Below are 17,252 nucleotides of genomic sequence, written 5' to 3'. Positions count from 1 at the left end.
AGGCAGCATCTATGGAAAAAAGTAAACAGTCGCCATTTCAGGCCAAGACCCTTCAGCAGGACCCGAAACGTTGACTGTACTCTTTTCCAGAGACGCTGCCTAGCCTGCTGAGTTTCTCCAGCATTTTTAGTGTGATGCCACCATCAGGCAGAAGATACAAAAACCTGAAAGCATGTAACTCCAGGCTCAAGGATAGTTTCTACCCCACTGTTATATAGCTACTGAATATATAACAGTAGGTTAGGAGCTGTCCTTGGGCCTGGTGGAACATGCTTTAAATGGTTCCTCAGTACAACAAAATGGACAGGACCTCACAAACCATCTTATCATGATCCTTGCACTGCAACTTCTCTGTAAATCTTCATTGAGATTGTTTTGCCTTGTTGAGCTCAACACACTATATAAAGATTTGATCAGTACGAACGACGTGCAAGGCAAGGTTTTCACTGTCCCTCGGTACACGTGACAATAATAAACCCATTCCAATTGGTGATGAGCTACGCTAGGGTGAAGGTGCTCCAATAGTGCCACTGGAGAGGGATTTCCTGCAGTCAGTCCCAATGAGGGGTGGCAGAGGCTAGCACATCACCATGACAGTGCCGGTGACCTGGGTTCAATTCCCGCTGCTGCCTGTAAGGAGCTTGTATGTTCTCCCTGTGTGGGCTTCCTTGGGAAGCTCCGATTTCCTCCCACTTTCCGGTTAGTAGGTTAATTGGTCAGAGCAGGCTCACTACCCTGGAAGGGCCTGTTACCAAACTGTATCCCTAAATAAAATAAAAATTAAATAACTGATGGCTGATGATTCATCTCCTGTGTGGACCTCAAGACCTCGATCCTACCTTAGCACTCAAACACTTAGAGCCACAGATACTGTAGATACTACACAGCAATGGGCTCTTTGGCCCCTCCAGTCTGCACTGACCGTCAACCTTCCACTTATGTTCTTCTGACCCAAATCTATTTTCAACTCTCCCCATTCCCATCCACTCCCCACTCATCGGCACACCAGGCATGATTTATAGTAGAAAAAACTAACCTACTGACCCTTACGCAAACGTGAGCAGACATTTTCCCACTGAGGTTGGGCGAGATGAGAACTAGGGGTCATGGGTTAAGGGTGAAAGGTGAAATGTTTAAGGGGAACATGAGGGGTAGGTCTTCACGCAGAGGCTGGTGCGAGTGTGGATTGAGCTGCCAGTAGAAGAGGTGGATGTGGGATTGATTTCAGAGAGGTGGAGGGGTCCAGGTGTAGGTTGATTGAACAAGATCACACTAGATGGGCCAAAGGGCCGATTTTGGTGCTGTGGTGCTCTATGACTCTATGCCTTTGGGACGTGGGAGGAAGCGTGCAAACTCCACAGAGACAGGGCTTGAAGTCGGATTTGAACCTACGAGGTGCGAGGCAGTGTTTGTTCTCGCTGTTTCACTGTGCTGTCCTGTTGGCTATTGGCACCTTGGCAATAAAATCTCTCAAAATCGCCCTAGGGGTATTGGCACCCAGCCTTCCCGTTCCAACTGTCCCAGGCATTCCTATCTTCTTCCACTTCATCATTGGTCGTTGTTCGTTTGGCATTCCACCAAACAAAACTACCTCGCCCATAGTAACACACAAAAAAAAAACTGCTAGCACTGCAAATCCGAAATAAAAACAAAACCTCTCTGGCTACAGGTCTTTTCTCTGCCCTTCCCCCCACCTCCCTCCTCCCTCTTTTTTAAATTTAGAGTCATAGACAGCATGGCTACAGGCCCTTCTGCCCATCTTATCCATGCTGCCTACCTGAGCCAGCTCCATTTGGAAGCGTTTGGGCCACGTTCCTCTCGCAAACCTTTCCTATCTGTACGGTTGGCACGGCAGAGTACCGGTTAGCGCAAAGACTTACAGCTCCAGCAACCACCACTGGGGGTTCAATTCCCGCCCCTGTCCTGTGAGGAGTCTGTAACTGCATGGGTTTCCTGCGGGTGCTCCAGTTTGCTTGGGTTAGAATTAGTAAGTTGTGGGCTTGCTATGTTCACGGCGGAAACATGGCCACACTTGAGAGCTGCCGTCAACCCCCCCACCCCCCCAGTACATTTTGATTGCTGATGGAAAAGATGCATTTCACTCCATGTGACAAATAGACCAAAGCTAAATAAAAAATTACAGATCTTCTCTCTGTTGTTCCACCTTAAATTTAGAATTAGAGAATTCTGCAGCATGAAACAGGCCCTTCGTTTATGCCAACACAACCGCTGACCTCAGCTGGTCCCTATTTGCCAGCATTTGGCCCACGTCCCTCTAAACTAGGGGGTCCCCAACCTACCATTAAGCGAGGGGTCCGTGTACCCCAGGTTGAGAACTCACACTCCAAGCCTTCTCCGTGTTCCTACATGCAGAAGTGGTGAATTGTTTGCTTTTGAACAGAGGCTGGGGGTTGGGGGGGGGAGGGGAATCTCACAGAAAAGAATTCTGAGACAGTTGGAATCTTTCACCTCAGTAATGCCAAACCCTAGAGAACCTGTGCTTAAGATGAGAGGGGAAAAATTTAAAGATGAATGGAGACAGGATTTCCATTTAAACACAGAGTGAAATGTAAGTGTCTAGAAGGGGCTGCCAGAGGCAGATCCAGTAGCGGGGTTTGAAAAGTTTTTCGGCAGACACACAAACGTGCAGAGATATGGATCATGTACAGGCTCCTTTTTAGCACTCAGAGGAAACCCTGGTGGTCACAGAAACTCCTTACAGACAGCAGCAGGAATATTGCCCCGCTCGGCGATTGCAGGTGCTATTCACCCCCTGCGTGGCCAGTGGGTGAATTGGCTTCTGTATATTACTCTTGGATGGCAGAAAAATCAAACAAGATCTTTCGGACAGGTGAGAGAAAAGCTTTCAGACCAGTCATGATGTTGCAGCTATATAGGACCGTGGTCAGACCCCACTTGGAGTACTGTGCTCAGTTCTGTTTGCCTCACTACAGGAAGGATGTGGAAACCATAGAAAGGGTGCAGAGGAGATTTACAAGGATGTTGCCTGGATTGGGGAGCATGCCTTATGAGAATAGGTTGAGTGAATACAGCCTTTCTCCTTTGAAGCAACAGAGGATGAGAGGTGACCTGAGAGAGGCTTTGTGTGGACAGTCAGAGGCTTTTCCCCAGGGCAGAAATGGCTAACACAAGAGAGCACAGTTTTAAGATGCTTAGAAGTAGATACAGAGGAGATATCGGGGTAGTTGGTGTTTTTTTTAAACGTAGAGAGTGGTGAGTGCGTGGAATGGGCTGCTTGTGGCGTTGGATACAATAGGGTCTTTTAAGAGACTCCTGGACAGGTATATGGAGCTTAGAAAAAGAGGGCTATGGGTAACTCTAGGTAATTTCTCAGGTAAGGACATGTTCGGCACAGCTTTGTGGGCTGAAGGGCCTGTATTGTGCTGTAGGCTTTCTATTTCTATTTGTAGAATGACAGAAAGGGAAATTCATCTCTAACCTTCTAGCTTATACTCCTTCAACACGTGTCCTCCTTCAGCTCAGTGTTCAACACAATCAGACCCTCAGTTCTAATCAACAAGCTCCAAAATCTGAGCCTCTGTACCTCCCTCTGCAAATGGATCCTCAGCTTCTTCACTGGGAGACCACAGTCTGTGCAGATCAGAAATAACATCGCTTCCTCACAGACAATCAACACTGGCACACCTCAAGGATGCGTGTTAGCCCACTGTTCTACTCTCTCTTCACCCATGGCTAGCAACAGCTCAAATGCCATCTACAATTTTGCCAATGACACAACTATTTTCGGCAGAACTTCAGATGGTGATGAGGAGGCACACAGGAGTGAGCCAGATCAGCTCGTTGAGAGGAGCTGCAGCAACAACCTTCCACTCGATATCAGTAAGGCCAAAGAATTGACTGTACAATTCAGGAAGGGTAAATCGAGGGAACACACACAAGTCGTCATCGAGGGATAAGAAGTGGAAAAGGTTGAACAATCTCAAGTTCCTGGGTGTCAACATCTCTGAGGATCTATCCTGTACCCAGCATAATATCGCAAGTGCAAAGAAGGCACGACAGTGGCTATCCTTAGGAGTTAGTGAAGATCCGGCACGATATCTAAAACTTTGACTAACTTGTATATTTGTGCATTGGGGAGTATACTGATTGGTTGCATCACAGCCTGGTATGGAAACACCGATTCCCTCGAACAGAAAATCCTACATAAAGTCGTGGATATGGCCCAGTCCATCTTGAGTAAAGCCCTCCCCACCATTGAGCATATCTACATGGAGCAGCGTCAGGAAAACAGCATCCATCATTGGGAGCCCCCACCACAAAGGACATACACTCGTCTCACGGCTGCCATAGGGCAGGAGGTCCAGGAGCCTTAGATCCCACACCACCTGGTTCAGGGATAGTTATTACCTCTTAAACAACAGGTTTTTGAACCAGAGGGGATAACTTCACTGAATTGTTCCCACAACCTACGGTCTCACTTTCAAGGACTCTGAACCTCATGTTCTTGATATTTATTTATTTTTCTTTTGTATTTACACAGTTCGATATCTTTTGCATATTGGTTGTTTGTCCACCTAGTTGGGTGTGGTCTTTTATTGATTTTATTGTCTTTCTTGGACTTACTGTGAATGACCGCAAGGAAACAAATCCCAGGGTTGTATATGGTGACATATACGTACTTTGATAATAAACTTACTTTGAACTTTTGATATTTCATTAGGGGTCTGAGGAGATTTGGTATGTCACCAAAAGGTTCTCACAAATTTCTACAGATGTACCATAGTGAGCATCCTAACCGGTTGCATCACCGTCTGGTATGGAGGGGCCACTGCACAGGATCGGAAAAGGCTGCAGTAAGTTGCAAACTCAGCCGGCTCCATCATGGGTACCAGCCTCTCCACCTTCAAAGGCGATGCCTCAGAAAGGCAGCCCCCAACACTGAGGACCCTCATCATCCAGGGCATGCCCTCATCTCATCGCAACCATCAAGGAGGCGGTAGAGGGGCTGGGAACGGTTCCCTCAACTTCCTCACTCGCAGACACCAGTTAGTTCGAACTGGCAACATTTCCTCTATAATCTCTCTCAGCATGGGTGCTCCAATATGACTCTGGAGCCATGCTTAGCCTCACAGTCATAATTGTGAAGCGAGTACAGTGTGCTTAGCCCCTTCTCCACTCACTTTACAATTATGACTGTGAGGTTAAGCACAGTTCCAATGTCATATTTAAGTTTGCTGAAGACACCACTATTGTTTTTTTTAAACAAAACAAAACATTCCATGTCTCTCAATCTTTCACAAATGTTTCCATTACGGTCTGTACATTTCCACACTTTTAGCCACCCACGTGGCAATCTGTTGTTTCATACTTACATCCCGTTGTTGAGGGGAGCTTACCCCCTCAACGGGATGTAAATATGAAACAACAGAATGCCACGTGGGTGGCTAAAAGTGTGGAGGGGCATACACCCCGCCACCCTACCTCTCAACTTCCGTGGGAGAAGAACCCTAAACTGTGGTCCTTCCCCTCCGGGTCCTTGTGGTGGCTGCACCGAGTTTGAGTGCGTCCCTCAGCACGTACTCCTGCAGCCGAGGATGTGCCAGTCGGCAGCATTCCCCCACGGACATCTCCGTGTGCTGGTAGACCATCAAGTTTCGGGCCGACCAAAGAGCATCTTTCCCTGAGTGGATGATCTGCCAGTAGCACCAGATGTTGTTCATGAATCAAAGGTGGCATTGACGTTCTACAGAGGCGTGGTTGACAGCGTGCATCACAACCTGGTACTCCAGCTGTAGTGCTGCCGACAAAAAAGCCTTGCAGAGGGTGGTTAGGGGAGCAGAGAAGGTTATTGGGGTCTCCCTACCTTCTGTCCAAGACCTCTTTCAGAGTCGTATGTGCAGCAGTAACTTCCTCCAACTTAATCTGTTCTTTCCTTTTCTGTAGATGCTATCTTGCTCCTCCAACACGTTTGTTTTTCAATAATTGCTCATGTGCAATTATCATTAAAGACCCCTCACACCCTCTCCATGAACTGTTTGTTCTTCTGCCATCAGGTAAACGTTACAGGAGCATCAAAACAAGGCTACTAAACAGCTTCCTCCCACAGGCAGTCAGACTGCTAAATAGCTGCTCAACCTGACTCTGCTTTGGACACTTTTAACTTGTTTTTAACTGACATGTGGCTGCTGTGTTTTACTATTTATTGTTATGTTTATTATTTAGTGTTGCGTTTGTTATGTTATGCTTGCACTGCCCCTGGGAAACGCTGTCTCATTCTGCCCTGCAGAGCTGATGTACGGTTAGAATGACAATGAAGTTTTTGGATCTTGAATCAGCATTTAGGAGGGAGAATGTAAACTTGGCTGAGTGGTGTCACAACAACCACCTTACACTCAAAACAACACGCACAAAAAGCTGGAGGAACTCAGCAGACCAGGCAGCATCTATGGAAAAAAGTACAGTTGACATTTCAGGCCAAAATCTTTTGGCAGGACTTTTCTTTCGAGCTTTGATTTCTAGCATCTGCAGATTTTTTGTTGTGATTGGACAACCTTTCACTCAGTATCAGCAAGACCAAGGAACTGATTACAGACTCCAGGAGGAGGCAACCGGAGGCCCACGAGCCAGTCCTTATCAGGGGATCAGAGACGGAGACAGTCAGTAACTTTAAATTCTTTGACGTTATTATTCCTGGGCGTGGCACATAAGTGCTATTACGAAGAAAGCACAGCAGTGCCTCTACTCCCTTAGAAGTTTTTGAAGATTTGACACGTCATTTAAAACTTTGACAAACTTCAACAGACATGTGGTGGAGAGTATATTGACTGGTTATATCACAGCCTGGTATGAAAACACCAATGCTCTTGAAAGGAAAATCCTACAAAAGGTGGTGGATACAGCCAGTCCATCATGGGTAAAGCCTTCCCCAACCACTGAGCACATATATGGAGCGCTGTCACAGGAAAGTATCTACCAAGAGCATTTGCTTTTTGCTACTGCCGTCAGGAAGGAGGTACAGGAGCCTCAGGACCCACACCACCAGGTTCAGGAATGGTTATTAATCCTCAACTATCGGGAAGGAAGTACAGGAGCCTCAGGACCCACACCACCAGGTTCAGGAACAGTCATTACCCTTCATCCATCAGGTATTTGAACCAGAGGGGATAACTTCACTCAACTTCACTTGTCCCACCAGCTCATGTTCTCGATATTTATTGCTTATTTATTTATTATTATTCTTTCTTTCTTTTTGTATTTGCACAGTTTGTTAACTTTTGCACACTGGTTGAACACCCAAGTTGATGCAGTCTCTTACTGACTCTATTATGATGATGATGATGATGATTATTATTATTATTATTATTATTATTATTATTATATTACGGATTTATTGAGTATCCCTGCAAGAAAATAAATCTCAGTGGTGAGATATATGGTGACATATGCAGTATGTAGTTTGGTAGTAAATTTACTTTCAAGGACTCTACAACTCATGTACTCGATATTGATCTATTCATTTATTAATTAGTACTTTTGTTGCACGTTGGTTGCTTGTCTGTCCTGTTGGGGCAGTGCTTCATTAATTCTATTGTGTTACTTGTATTTGCTGAGTATGCCCACAGGAAAATGAATCTCAGGGTTGTACAGGGTGACATATATGTACTTTGATTATAAATTTATGTTGAAGACATGCACTCAACACTTCAGCAACAGATTCTTTCCTTCCCCAGCAGATTTCTCAGTGGACCACGAGGTCATGAAACGGTCCTGCCAAAAGGTCCCCCCCACCCCCCACAGATGCCGCCTGACCTGCTGAGCTCCTCCAGCATTTTGTGTGTGTTGCTCGGATTTCCAGCATCTGCAGGTTTTCTCTTGTAAATGAACCCATGACCACTGTTTGTTTTTGCGCCACTTTTTAAAAATACATACCTATTGCAATTTATAGTTGTTTTATTATGCATTGCAACGCATTGCTGCCACAAACAACAAATTTCACGACTAATTCCAGTGATACCAGAGCTGACTCTAGATTCCCCACCTCCTGCCTTCTTATTCTGGCGCTTTCTCTCGTCCTTTCCAGACTCGATGAAGGGTCTCAGGCCAAAATGCCACCAGTTTATTCATTTCCATAGATACTGCCTGACCTGCTGAGTTGCTCCAGCAGTTTGTTGTTTCTGTTGCATGGGGTTGCTTTTCCCGGGAGCGAATGGGCCAAATCAACATAAGACACAAGTTTTCTTTATTGTTTTGGAGAGGGAGGGGGCGGAGAAGAGCCAGGGAACCATCCTGGGAGAGCGACCTCAATGAGCTTGATGTGGGTATTAGATTTCAGCCGCTTTAAGACTCTTGTGAAACACCGCCCATCTCACATTGCAGTGTCGAAGGAGCGTGTAAAGAAACAGCAAGTGGCATTCATTTCCTCCTTTGTGGGAGGGAGAGAGAGACAGAAAGAGAGCAGTGGGAGACTGGGGCCACAAGAAATGAATTGTACCTGGTTACCTGGTGAATAGTAACGACAGGAATGAGGCTCAGCGACACCTGGCTCAGGTTTCTGCAGGAGGCTAAACTGCATTCCACAGGTTGGGCTGCCTCAGCGCACAGTCACCCCACTCTGACCACAGCACAGAAACTCGCACTGACCCCTTGCTGGAGCCTACCGGTGAATCCTCCCAGGAAATCGCACCGGAACTCCACATTTTTGTTTCGCTCCCCACCCAGTGTGCTTCCACCCCTTTCCCAGTCCTGAAGTCCGATGGTGGACGACACAGCTTTCAGTGCAACGGTCTGCAGGAAGACTGGGGTTCGATTCCCGCTGCTGTCTGTAAGGAGTTAATACATCCTCCCGGTTTCCTCCCACATTCCAAAGACGTACGGGGTGCGGGTTAGTAAGTTGTGGGCGTGCTAAGCTGGGGCTGGAAGCACTTGTGGGCTGCCCCCAGAACAATCCTTGCTGATTTGATTTGATGCAAATGATGTACTTCACTGTGTGTTTCAACGCACGTGACGAATAAAACTCATCTGTATCTCTAAAACGCACGAAGCCTTTCTCCTTGGGGGTTGAGGGAATCCAGAACTACGAGGCATCGGTTTAAGGTGAGGGGCAGAAGATTTAATTGGGAGCTGAGGGGCAACTTTTCCAGCAACAGGGCGCAGTATGTGGAGATGTAAGAGATTCCGAAAATCTGATCAACACACGCAAAAATGCTGGAGGATCTGAGCGGGTCGGGTGGCAACTATGGTGGGGAATAAACTTTCAACTCTCCAGTCCAAGCCCTCTCATTGGGAATGGAAAGGAAGAGGGCAGAAGTCAGACTGGGAGTCCAGGTGAGGGGTACAAATCACCCTTCCCCTTGCTCCAGCAGACACAGCTTCTGCTACAGAGCGGAGCACTGTCCAGACGCTCAGATGCAGGACCGTGGGAGGGCGGCTGCCAGTGCTCAGACCTTCCACACGGGACAGTAACTGAGCCCCCCCCCCCCCAACTATTCCACTCTCAGCCATAAACTCACCCCCACGGTTTCTGCCAAAGTTGCTATCGTCCCAACCTCGCAGTCTGCTTGCAACAGTTAGCAACGAAACACCAGGCACAATCTGCTTGCCAAAACCTGCGGTTTATATATCGACAGCAAAACTTTCACTGCACCTTCAGACATTAAAGGCTACCCAACAAGATGCGGAGGGTGTAGAATACTGACCAAAATGTTCCTCAGAGGGCTCCGAGGAGCAAAGCAAGGAAGGGGAAGCAGTGTAGTGTAAGGTGTTACAGTGTCGGTAACCCAGGTTCAATTCTGACACTGTTGGTTACGGAGTTTGTACATTCTCCCTGTGACCTCATGGGCTTCTTCTGGACATCTCGGTGTCCTCCCACATTCCAAAGACAGGCGGGCTTGTACAGCAAGTTCTGGGCATGCTATGTTGGCGCCAGAAACTTGATGACACTTGCCAGCTTGTCTGGGCACGTATTCAAATGGCGGCTAACACAAATGACACATTTCACTTTTCGACGTACATGTGATAAGTCAAGCTCACCTTACAGGAGGTCTGGGAAGGGGCAGGGAGAAATCCCCACGTTTGGAGATCCAATCCAACGGTCAAACAAGCCAAACCAGGAGTGTCCGAGAGCACAGAACAGTAGGCCAGGAGATCCCAGGAGGAAAAGTTTGGAGGGTGAGGAGGGGTGAGGGGTTTGTAGACAAAGCTAGGACTTTTTAAAAATAAGATTTCTTTTATCAAGGAGAAAATGTACATGGCAATAGGCAAATGGAGCAGTCAGTGCATTAGGGTAGCAACAGACTTTTCAGTAAGGTGAGGCCTTTCAAAAGCAAATCCTTCCTGGTTCACTGTGGGGGGGGGGGGGGGAGTGTCTTTAAAATCAGAGCGGTGGAATCTTTAATGGGTAGCACAGAGGATTAAGTATCTTAGATTACCAGAAACGATGGAGGGAACTCAACCACAAATTATTACGAGAGGGAGAGAGGGAGAGAGATAACCCTCACCTTGAACCTGCTGCCGTCTGAACGCTAACTCACTGTGTCGGAAGGTGCTTGGAGCTGTCCTGCGGTACAGGCTGTTCCTGGTCAGTGATCCCATCTCGACACCCCGAGATTGCCGATACTGCCGAGATTCCTGGCACTCCCAGTCCTGCATACTGAGCGAGCAGTACGGAGAGAGCTGACCCAGGAGCACGGTGCCTTTCATAGTCCTGCTGGGAGAACCCCCAGTGGGCAGTGGGGCTAACTCTCTCCCACCCACTGCCAACCCCTACTACAGCACCCTCTCAAGGGCAGCAGAGGGGCAGGGAGAGGAAGTAGACTCTCAGACAGTGCCAACGAAACACCAGCTCCTTCGAATGAGTCAAGGGCTTGGGCTGGGCTCAAGGAAAATAAACAGGTGTTTCAGGAAGGAAAGATGAAGGCTCCTCCTCTGCAAACTCAGCTCACAGTGGGCAGTGATGTCAGTGCAGACTCAGTGTTCACACACTGTCGCAGACTCGCCGTGGAAACTTAACCTCAACTCAGGCATACGAGAGCCGGGTGACTCTCTGTCCACTGATTGGCTGATCAATGACCCCTAGAGTGAGTAAAGGATTAATCAGCTTTGCCCAGTGCGGAATACAAACAAGATTAGAGAGGGTGGTGCAGCAAGAAACTAAAGTAAGAGAGAGAGAGAGAGGGAGAGAGATACACAGAGAAATACAGAGATCCACAGAAAGAGAAATACAGAGAGATATATATACACAGAAAGAAATACAGAGATATACACTTAAAGAGATAGGGAGAGACAGGCAGGAGAGAGGCAGAAGTGGAGGAGGGGTGGGCAGACATGACTATCAGATTGACGAGCAGAGGGGTGGGAACAGAGCTGGTTGGCAGATGGAATCAGAGGAGGGGTATGTGGAAATGATAGGGAGGTTGGACAACACGGGAGATGGATGAAAAGAGTAATAGAAGTTGTTGTTGAAGAGTTGCCCCTCTGCCCATCAGGGGTCCTTCGGGAGGGGCAAGGGGGTCTGGGACAGTAAAGCTCCAGTCTGCACACACGGACACAGCAGCCCACCTCCTGCCAAATTTCCCAAAACCTCGCCTAACCAAGTAACCTTTGCCGTCCTCTGGTAGTTTATATGACGGCCTAGTATTGCAGTGTGCAGGTAGCCAGCTCCATCATGGGACAGCTCTGCCCATCAACTCATAACACAAGACGCCCATGATAATAAACCTGATTGTGAGGCCCTTCATCCACAACGTTAATGCAGAGGGTGAAAGGTTATGGCCCCAAAACTATACCTCCCCGGCAGCCTTCTGCCCACTCTCTGATTTCTGCTCGTCAGCTAATTTTCTCTCCATGCTAGTAGCTTGCTGCTAACACTCCATTTAAAAACCCTGTGTCTAACTCAGCAGCAGCTGGTTCCACAGACTGGCAACACAATTTGTCGATGGTACTTACAGCGACGGTGCAGGAAGAATGAATGTTCAGGTTGTTGTCAGTAAAAGGGGCTGCTCTTCTCTGTAAGGGAGAGGTCTTGTGTAGCTCACAGCTTTATCTTACCTTGAGTTTGGAACTCTTCTTCCGGAGCCGCGATGTTGGAGGGGTAGAATTCCGGGTTTTCTGTGGTCCCTGAAGTCTGGCTGTCCCGGAGTGCAGAGCTCGGGGAATCGTGGGTCTGCGTCTCAAGGTCCCAGTCCATCTCAGTCGGCAGGTGAGGGGAGAAGCCGCGACCACAGACAGCTTGCCTGTGAACCCCGTGCCCCTCTCGGAGAGAGCCGGAAGCATCCGGAACCGGAGCAGGGCGCCTGGGGTGGGCGAGCTCGCCCCTGCGGGGAGGGGGCAGGGGTGCCGGTCGGGAGGGGCGGAGGGAGGAGGTGGGGGTGAGGGGGCGGGGAGGGGCGGGCCTGGATGCTCGGGGAGGGGTCGAAGCGCGGCCGGAGCCCCTGGCCACATCCTGCTCGGTGCTGAAGTCCGAGATGGAGAAGCGGCGACGGACGGGCCAGGCGACCTGTGACCTGGGGGCTGGGATGCTGCGGCCGAACTCCTCGATCTGCTCCGACAACTTGGCGTCCAGGTCCCACCTGGGGGGAGGGGACCTGCCTGCGGGGGATGGCGCTGGGATCCATCCGTTGTCGCGCGGGACTGGGCTGGGAAACACCGGATGCTCGGAAGAGCTGCTCATCATCACCTCTGACCCCTGCTGACCAGGGAAGTACTGCCCCTCTGACAATGGCTGACCCCAGCAGCCCAATCCCTGCTGATCCCAGGAGCCCCACCCCACTGACCCCTGACCTTTGGAGCCTGACCCCTCTGACCCTTGCTGACCCTGGGAGCCCCTCTGCTCTGACCCCTCTTGACCCTGGGAGCTCCACCCTTCGGAGTCTAACTGACTGTGGGGGCCCCGTACCTCCTCAGCTAAGGCTTCGGGACAAGCAGACACCGCCGGCAGGGATGGGAGACTGGGTGCCCCAACCGATCCTGGACCGGCCGCAGGACCCAGCTGACCGGCACTGGCATCTGTCTCGCACCTCGGCCCCGGCCTGGCCTCCAGGCTCGGAGGCTCTCCGCTGCCGCCCTGCAGCCTGACGAAGCGTAGTGGGAAAATCCCCGTCCTGCCAGCCAAGGTACCTTGCAGCCAACCATCCTCCAGTGTTGCTGTGATCCGAATCCTATCCCCCTTGGAAAAGTCCAGCTCTTCCGCCTCCAGTGCTTGGAAGTCATACATGGCCACACCATAGAGAGCTGACCTGGTGGGATCTTCTGGGTCCTCAGCTGGGACATCCTGTCCCTCACCTTCCTTTTCTACCTCCTCAACTGGGACCTCCTGTCCCTCACTTTCCTTCTCAATTGGGACCTCCAGCCTCTCTACCTTGTCCTCCACTTCCCCATCCTCAAAGCCTGTGGTCTTGGGTGACTGCAGAGGCCCCATAAGCTCCACAAACCCCTCGGGGAAGATGCCCCTCCTGCCGTTCAGCTCCCCTTCGAACCAGCCGGGCTCCGGCACCCCCACAATGGTGATGACGTCCCCCTCGGCAAAGTCCAGCTCCTCAGGCATCTGAGCGGACAGCCCCATCAGGGCCCGGGCCCGGCCCAGGGCGTAAGGCGGCAGCTCACCCAGTGGCTTGTGGGAGTGCTGGCGGGCGTGCGTGGACAGGTGCAGTTCTCGCGTGCAGGAGGCGGGGAAGGCTCCCCTCGAGCCCCAGGAGGTGCGGCCCCGGAGCCAGTGTCCATCCAGGGAGTCCTCCACAACCACTATGTCACCTGTGGAAGGAGAGAGGGGGGCAAGGGGAAAGGAGGGGTCAAGGGGAGGGATAGAGAGGAGGGGTCAAGGGGAGGGATGGAGAGGAGGGGAGAGGGAGAGAGAGGAGGGGAAGGAGAGAGAGGGGAGAGAAGTGTTGAAAGGAGAGATGGGGAGGTAGGGGAGGTGAGGAGGGGAGGGAGGGAAGGGGAGGGGAGGTAGGGAAGGTGAGGAGCAGAAAATGGAAGGATTGAGGCATGAAAAAAGAGGTTGAGAGGTATGGAGGGACAAAGTAAGACAAGGGAGGTTGAGAAAGAAAGTAAGAGGAAACAGGCATATTGAGGAGTGTGGTGGGCAGTGAGGAGAGAGGGAGGGAAGGGTAGAGGGAGTAAAGCAGATAGAGGGGGAGGCAGTGAGAAGTCGAAGGGAGTGAGGAGGTAGTGGGTGAGAGGCAGCGAGGGGGTGGAGGGGGCATGCAGGAAGCAATTAGAGGGTTGGAGGGGGGAGAATGGGACAGGAGGTGAGGAAGGAGCGAGGGGCGGGAGGGAAAGAGAAAGACGGGAATGGTGAGCCAACAGGATATTAGAGCCAAATTACTTCATGGAAGCAATTAAACTGCAGGCCCCTCCGGTGAAGGGACTGGTCTCCCTCGCCACAATGGTCCAGTACCATTCAACTCCTCCATCCTCTCACTGGAGTGCTCCCAACCCCACAACCCTCCCTCTGCTCCTTTCACCAGTCATTTCAAGCCTCTGATCCCACTCTCTGAGAGAAACAGGAAGGACCCATTTTACCGCCAGGCCCTCATGATTTTACACACCTCCTTCAATTTATTTCTCAGTGCCTTGTGTCCCAAAAGAAAGCAGTTTCAGCTTATCCAGGGCTTTCTCCAAGTAATGATCTTCCACAAGAGTTGGGGCAGGAGTGGCATCGCACTTCCTTCGAACCTGTTCCTCTTTCCTGCGGAGATGCTCTCCACTGGCCTTTACCATCCCAGATCTTGGAGATTCTGCACAGCAGAAGGCCTCAAGGTCAGCAAGACCAAGGACGTGATTACAGACTTCAGGAAGGGGAAGTCAAAGGAACATACACCGGTCTTCATTAAGGGGTCAGCATTGGACAGGGTGAGCCTAATCACCTTGGAAATTCTCTCTTCTTCCCCCTCAAATGTTAGAAAAGTACGTGCCACCAGGATCAAGGACAGCTTCGAGTTGTTATCAGACTCTTGAAAGGACCCCTCACGCACTTTAGGGATGAACTCTTGATCTCCCATGTTATATTATTGAATGGACCCCTAGTACAGTAAAATAGGCTCATGTCCTCACAGTCTACCTTGTACGGCAATGCCCCCTCTCCATAACTCTAACTCTTTATTCTCTTTGTGCTCATTCATTCCTTCATTATGTGCCATGTCGTGTGACGTGGGCCATCATGGTTTCGACTGTAATTGCCCTGGGCAAATTTTTCCACAGAGTAGTTTACCACTTCCTTCTTCTGGGCAGAGTCTTTACAAGATGGGTGACCCCAGCCATTACCAATACTCTTCAGAGATTGTCTGCCTGATGTCAGTGGTCGCATAACCAGGACTTGTGATTGCACCACCTGCTTCTATGGCTCTACGTGACCCTGATCGGGGAGGGGGGGCATCTAAGCAGGGGCTACACATTGCCCAAGGGTGACCTGCAGCCTAGCAGAGGGAAGGAGTGCCTTACACCTCCTTTGGTAGAGACGTATCTCCACCCACTTCTGTATATTAGCTGATATTAAATAATCTGTACTGAGGACACACAAAACAAGGCTTTTCACTGTACCTCATAAAGCAAGGTAGCGGCTTAGTGGCGGCATGGACAGGGCTCTCAGTCATCCCAAGGTGGTGAGAGGTGTCGCAGAAGATTCAAATTTATTTATCACATGTACACTGAAACATGCAGTGAGATGTGTCATTTGTGTTAACAACCAACACAACCCAAAGGTGTGCTGGGAGCAGCCCACAGGGGTTGCCACTCATTCTGGCACCAAGTAGCATGACCACAGGGCTCGGCAGAACAACACAGAACGCAGCAATCAACAGAACAGCAGCACAACAAATCCTGCTCCTCCCTCCCAACTACCCATGCATATGCACACTTCAGAAGTTCCTGCTCCATGTGGTATCTTCCAGGAATGAAAGGGTTAATACGTGATGAGCGTTTGATGGCTCTGGGCTTGTGCCCGCTGGAGTTTAAAAGAACGTTGGGGGGGGGGGGGGAATCTCGAATATTGAAAGATCTAGGTAGAGTGGATGTGGAGAAGATGTTTCCTGTAATGGGGGTGTCTAGGGCTAGAGGACCCAGCCTCGGAACAAGCACATCCCTTTAGAACAGAGATGGGGAGGAATCTCTTTAGCTAGAAGGTAATGAATTTGTGGAATTCATTGCCACAGATGGCTGTGGAGGCCAAGTTATTGGGTATATTTAAAACAGAGGTTGATACATTCTTGATTAGTAAGGGCAAAGATTATGGGGAAAAGTCAAGTGGTTGGAGTTAAGAGGGATAATAATCAGCCATGTCAGAACAGAATTGATGGGCCAAATGGCCTAATCCTGCCCACATAGCTTATGATCTAACTAGCTGCTGATTGCCTTGAGGAAAACAGGGACACGATCTGCAGAAGGCCAAGCCTCCAGTATCGCCACGGTGCATTGAGAGCCACCCCACCAATGAACTACGTGCAAAGTAAACGGGCCACAAATGTGGGGTGGGGGGGGGGGGAAAGGTGGATGAAGAAGGGCCAAGTAAACAGATGCCACCTGGATCTCAATGCCATCCGCAGGATGAGAGTGCACATGGTCTAGGTATTCCAATACAACTATCCCCCACCCAAACCCACTTCATCCATCTTCATTGCCTTCCCCCACCTGGACTAATTCACACACCACTACCCTCCACCCCTTACATCTGGTACCATATGCCATGCACCCCTCCTCTAATGGTTCCCATTCACACTTCGTCACTCGAAGGAATAAATGCTTTCTAAAGCAGAAGTGAATTCGTATGTGTCACTGAATCTAATTTAAAAGTTACTGTAAATCGAGCGACATAGACAACAACGGTCTCACTTCCCGATGAGCTCAGTGCCTTCCATCTTCATTTTGAACATCAAAAGATGGAGGAATTGTTATGAGCTCCCACAGCCCCCAATGATCCTGTGATTTCTGCCTTCAAGGCTGAAGTCTTCTGGGTGAAGCCTCTAATGGCACCCAGACCAGACTGAGTATTGAGGGCCAGGGCTAATCAACTGGCTGGGGAGTTCCCTGACATCCTTAACCTCTCGCTTTGGCAGTCCGAGTTATCCTTCCTGCTTCAAGCAGGCTTCAGTTACACTGGTGTCTAAGAAGATCGTGGTAACCTGCCTCAACGACTATCATCCAGTATCATTTACATCTACAGTGATGAAGTGCTTTGAGAGGTTGGTGATGAAACTTATCAAGTGCTGCCTGAGAAGCGACTTGAATCTGCTCCAATTTGCAGAGCAACAGGCCCACAGCAGATGCCATCTCATTCCCTC

The 17,252-nt window shown here is 49.8% G+C and overlaps 1 protein-coding gene and 1 long non-coding RNA gene across 2 annotated transcripts in view; one reads left to right on the top strand and one right to left on the bottom strand.

The window, feature by feature from the left end:
• The window catches only part of dnmbp (dynamin binding protein), a 159,116-nt gene that overhangs the window by 49,786 nt on the left and 92,078 nt on the right, over positions 1-17,252 (bottom strand). Inside the window, exon 4 of the mRNA XM_059947127.1 lies at positions 12,028-13,728. Within this exon, the coding sequence (XP_059803110.1) occupies positions 12,028-13,728 (1,701 nt within the window). The remainder of the gene's footprint in view (positions 1-12,027; positions 13,729-17,252) is intronic.
• The window catches only part of LOC132379365 (uncharacterized), an 82,895-nt gene continuing 71,730 nt past the window's right edge, over positions 6,088-17,252 (top strand). The window contains exon 1 of the long non-coding RNA XR_009507400.1: positions 6,088-7,127. This is a non-coding gene — a long non-coding RNA (uncharacterized LOC132379365). The remainder of the gene's footprint in view (positions 7,128-17,252) is intronic.

The sequence above is a fragment of the Hypanus sabinus genome, chromosome 22 (genome assembly GCF_030144855.1).
Source record: "Hypanus sabinus isolate sHypSab1 chromosome 22, sHypSab1.hap1, whole genome shotgun sequence".
Classification (NCBI taxonomy): Eukaryota; Metazoa; Chordata; class Chondrichthyes; order Myliobatiformes; family Dasyatidae; genus Hypanus; species Hypanus sabinus.
The sequence above is the reverse complement of the archived record's forward strand: the minus strand, read 5'-3'. Positions and strand labels throughout refer to the sequence as shown.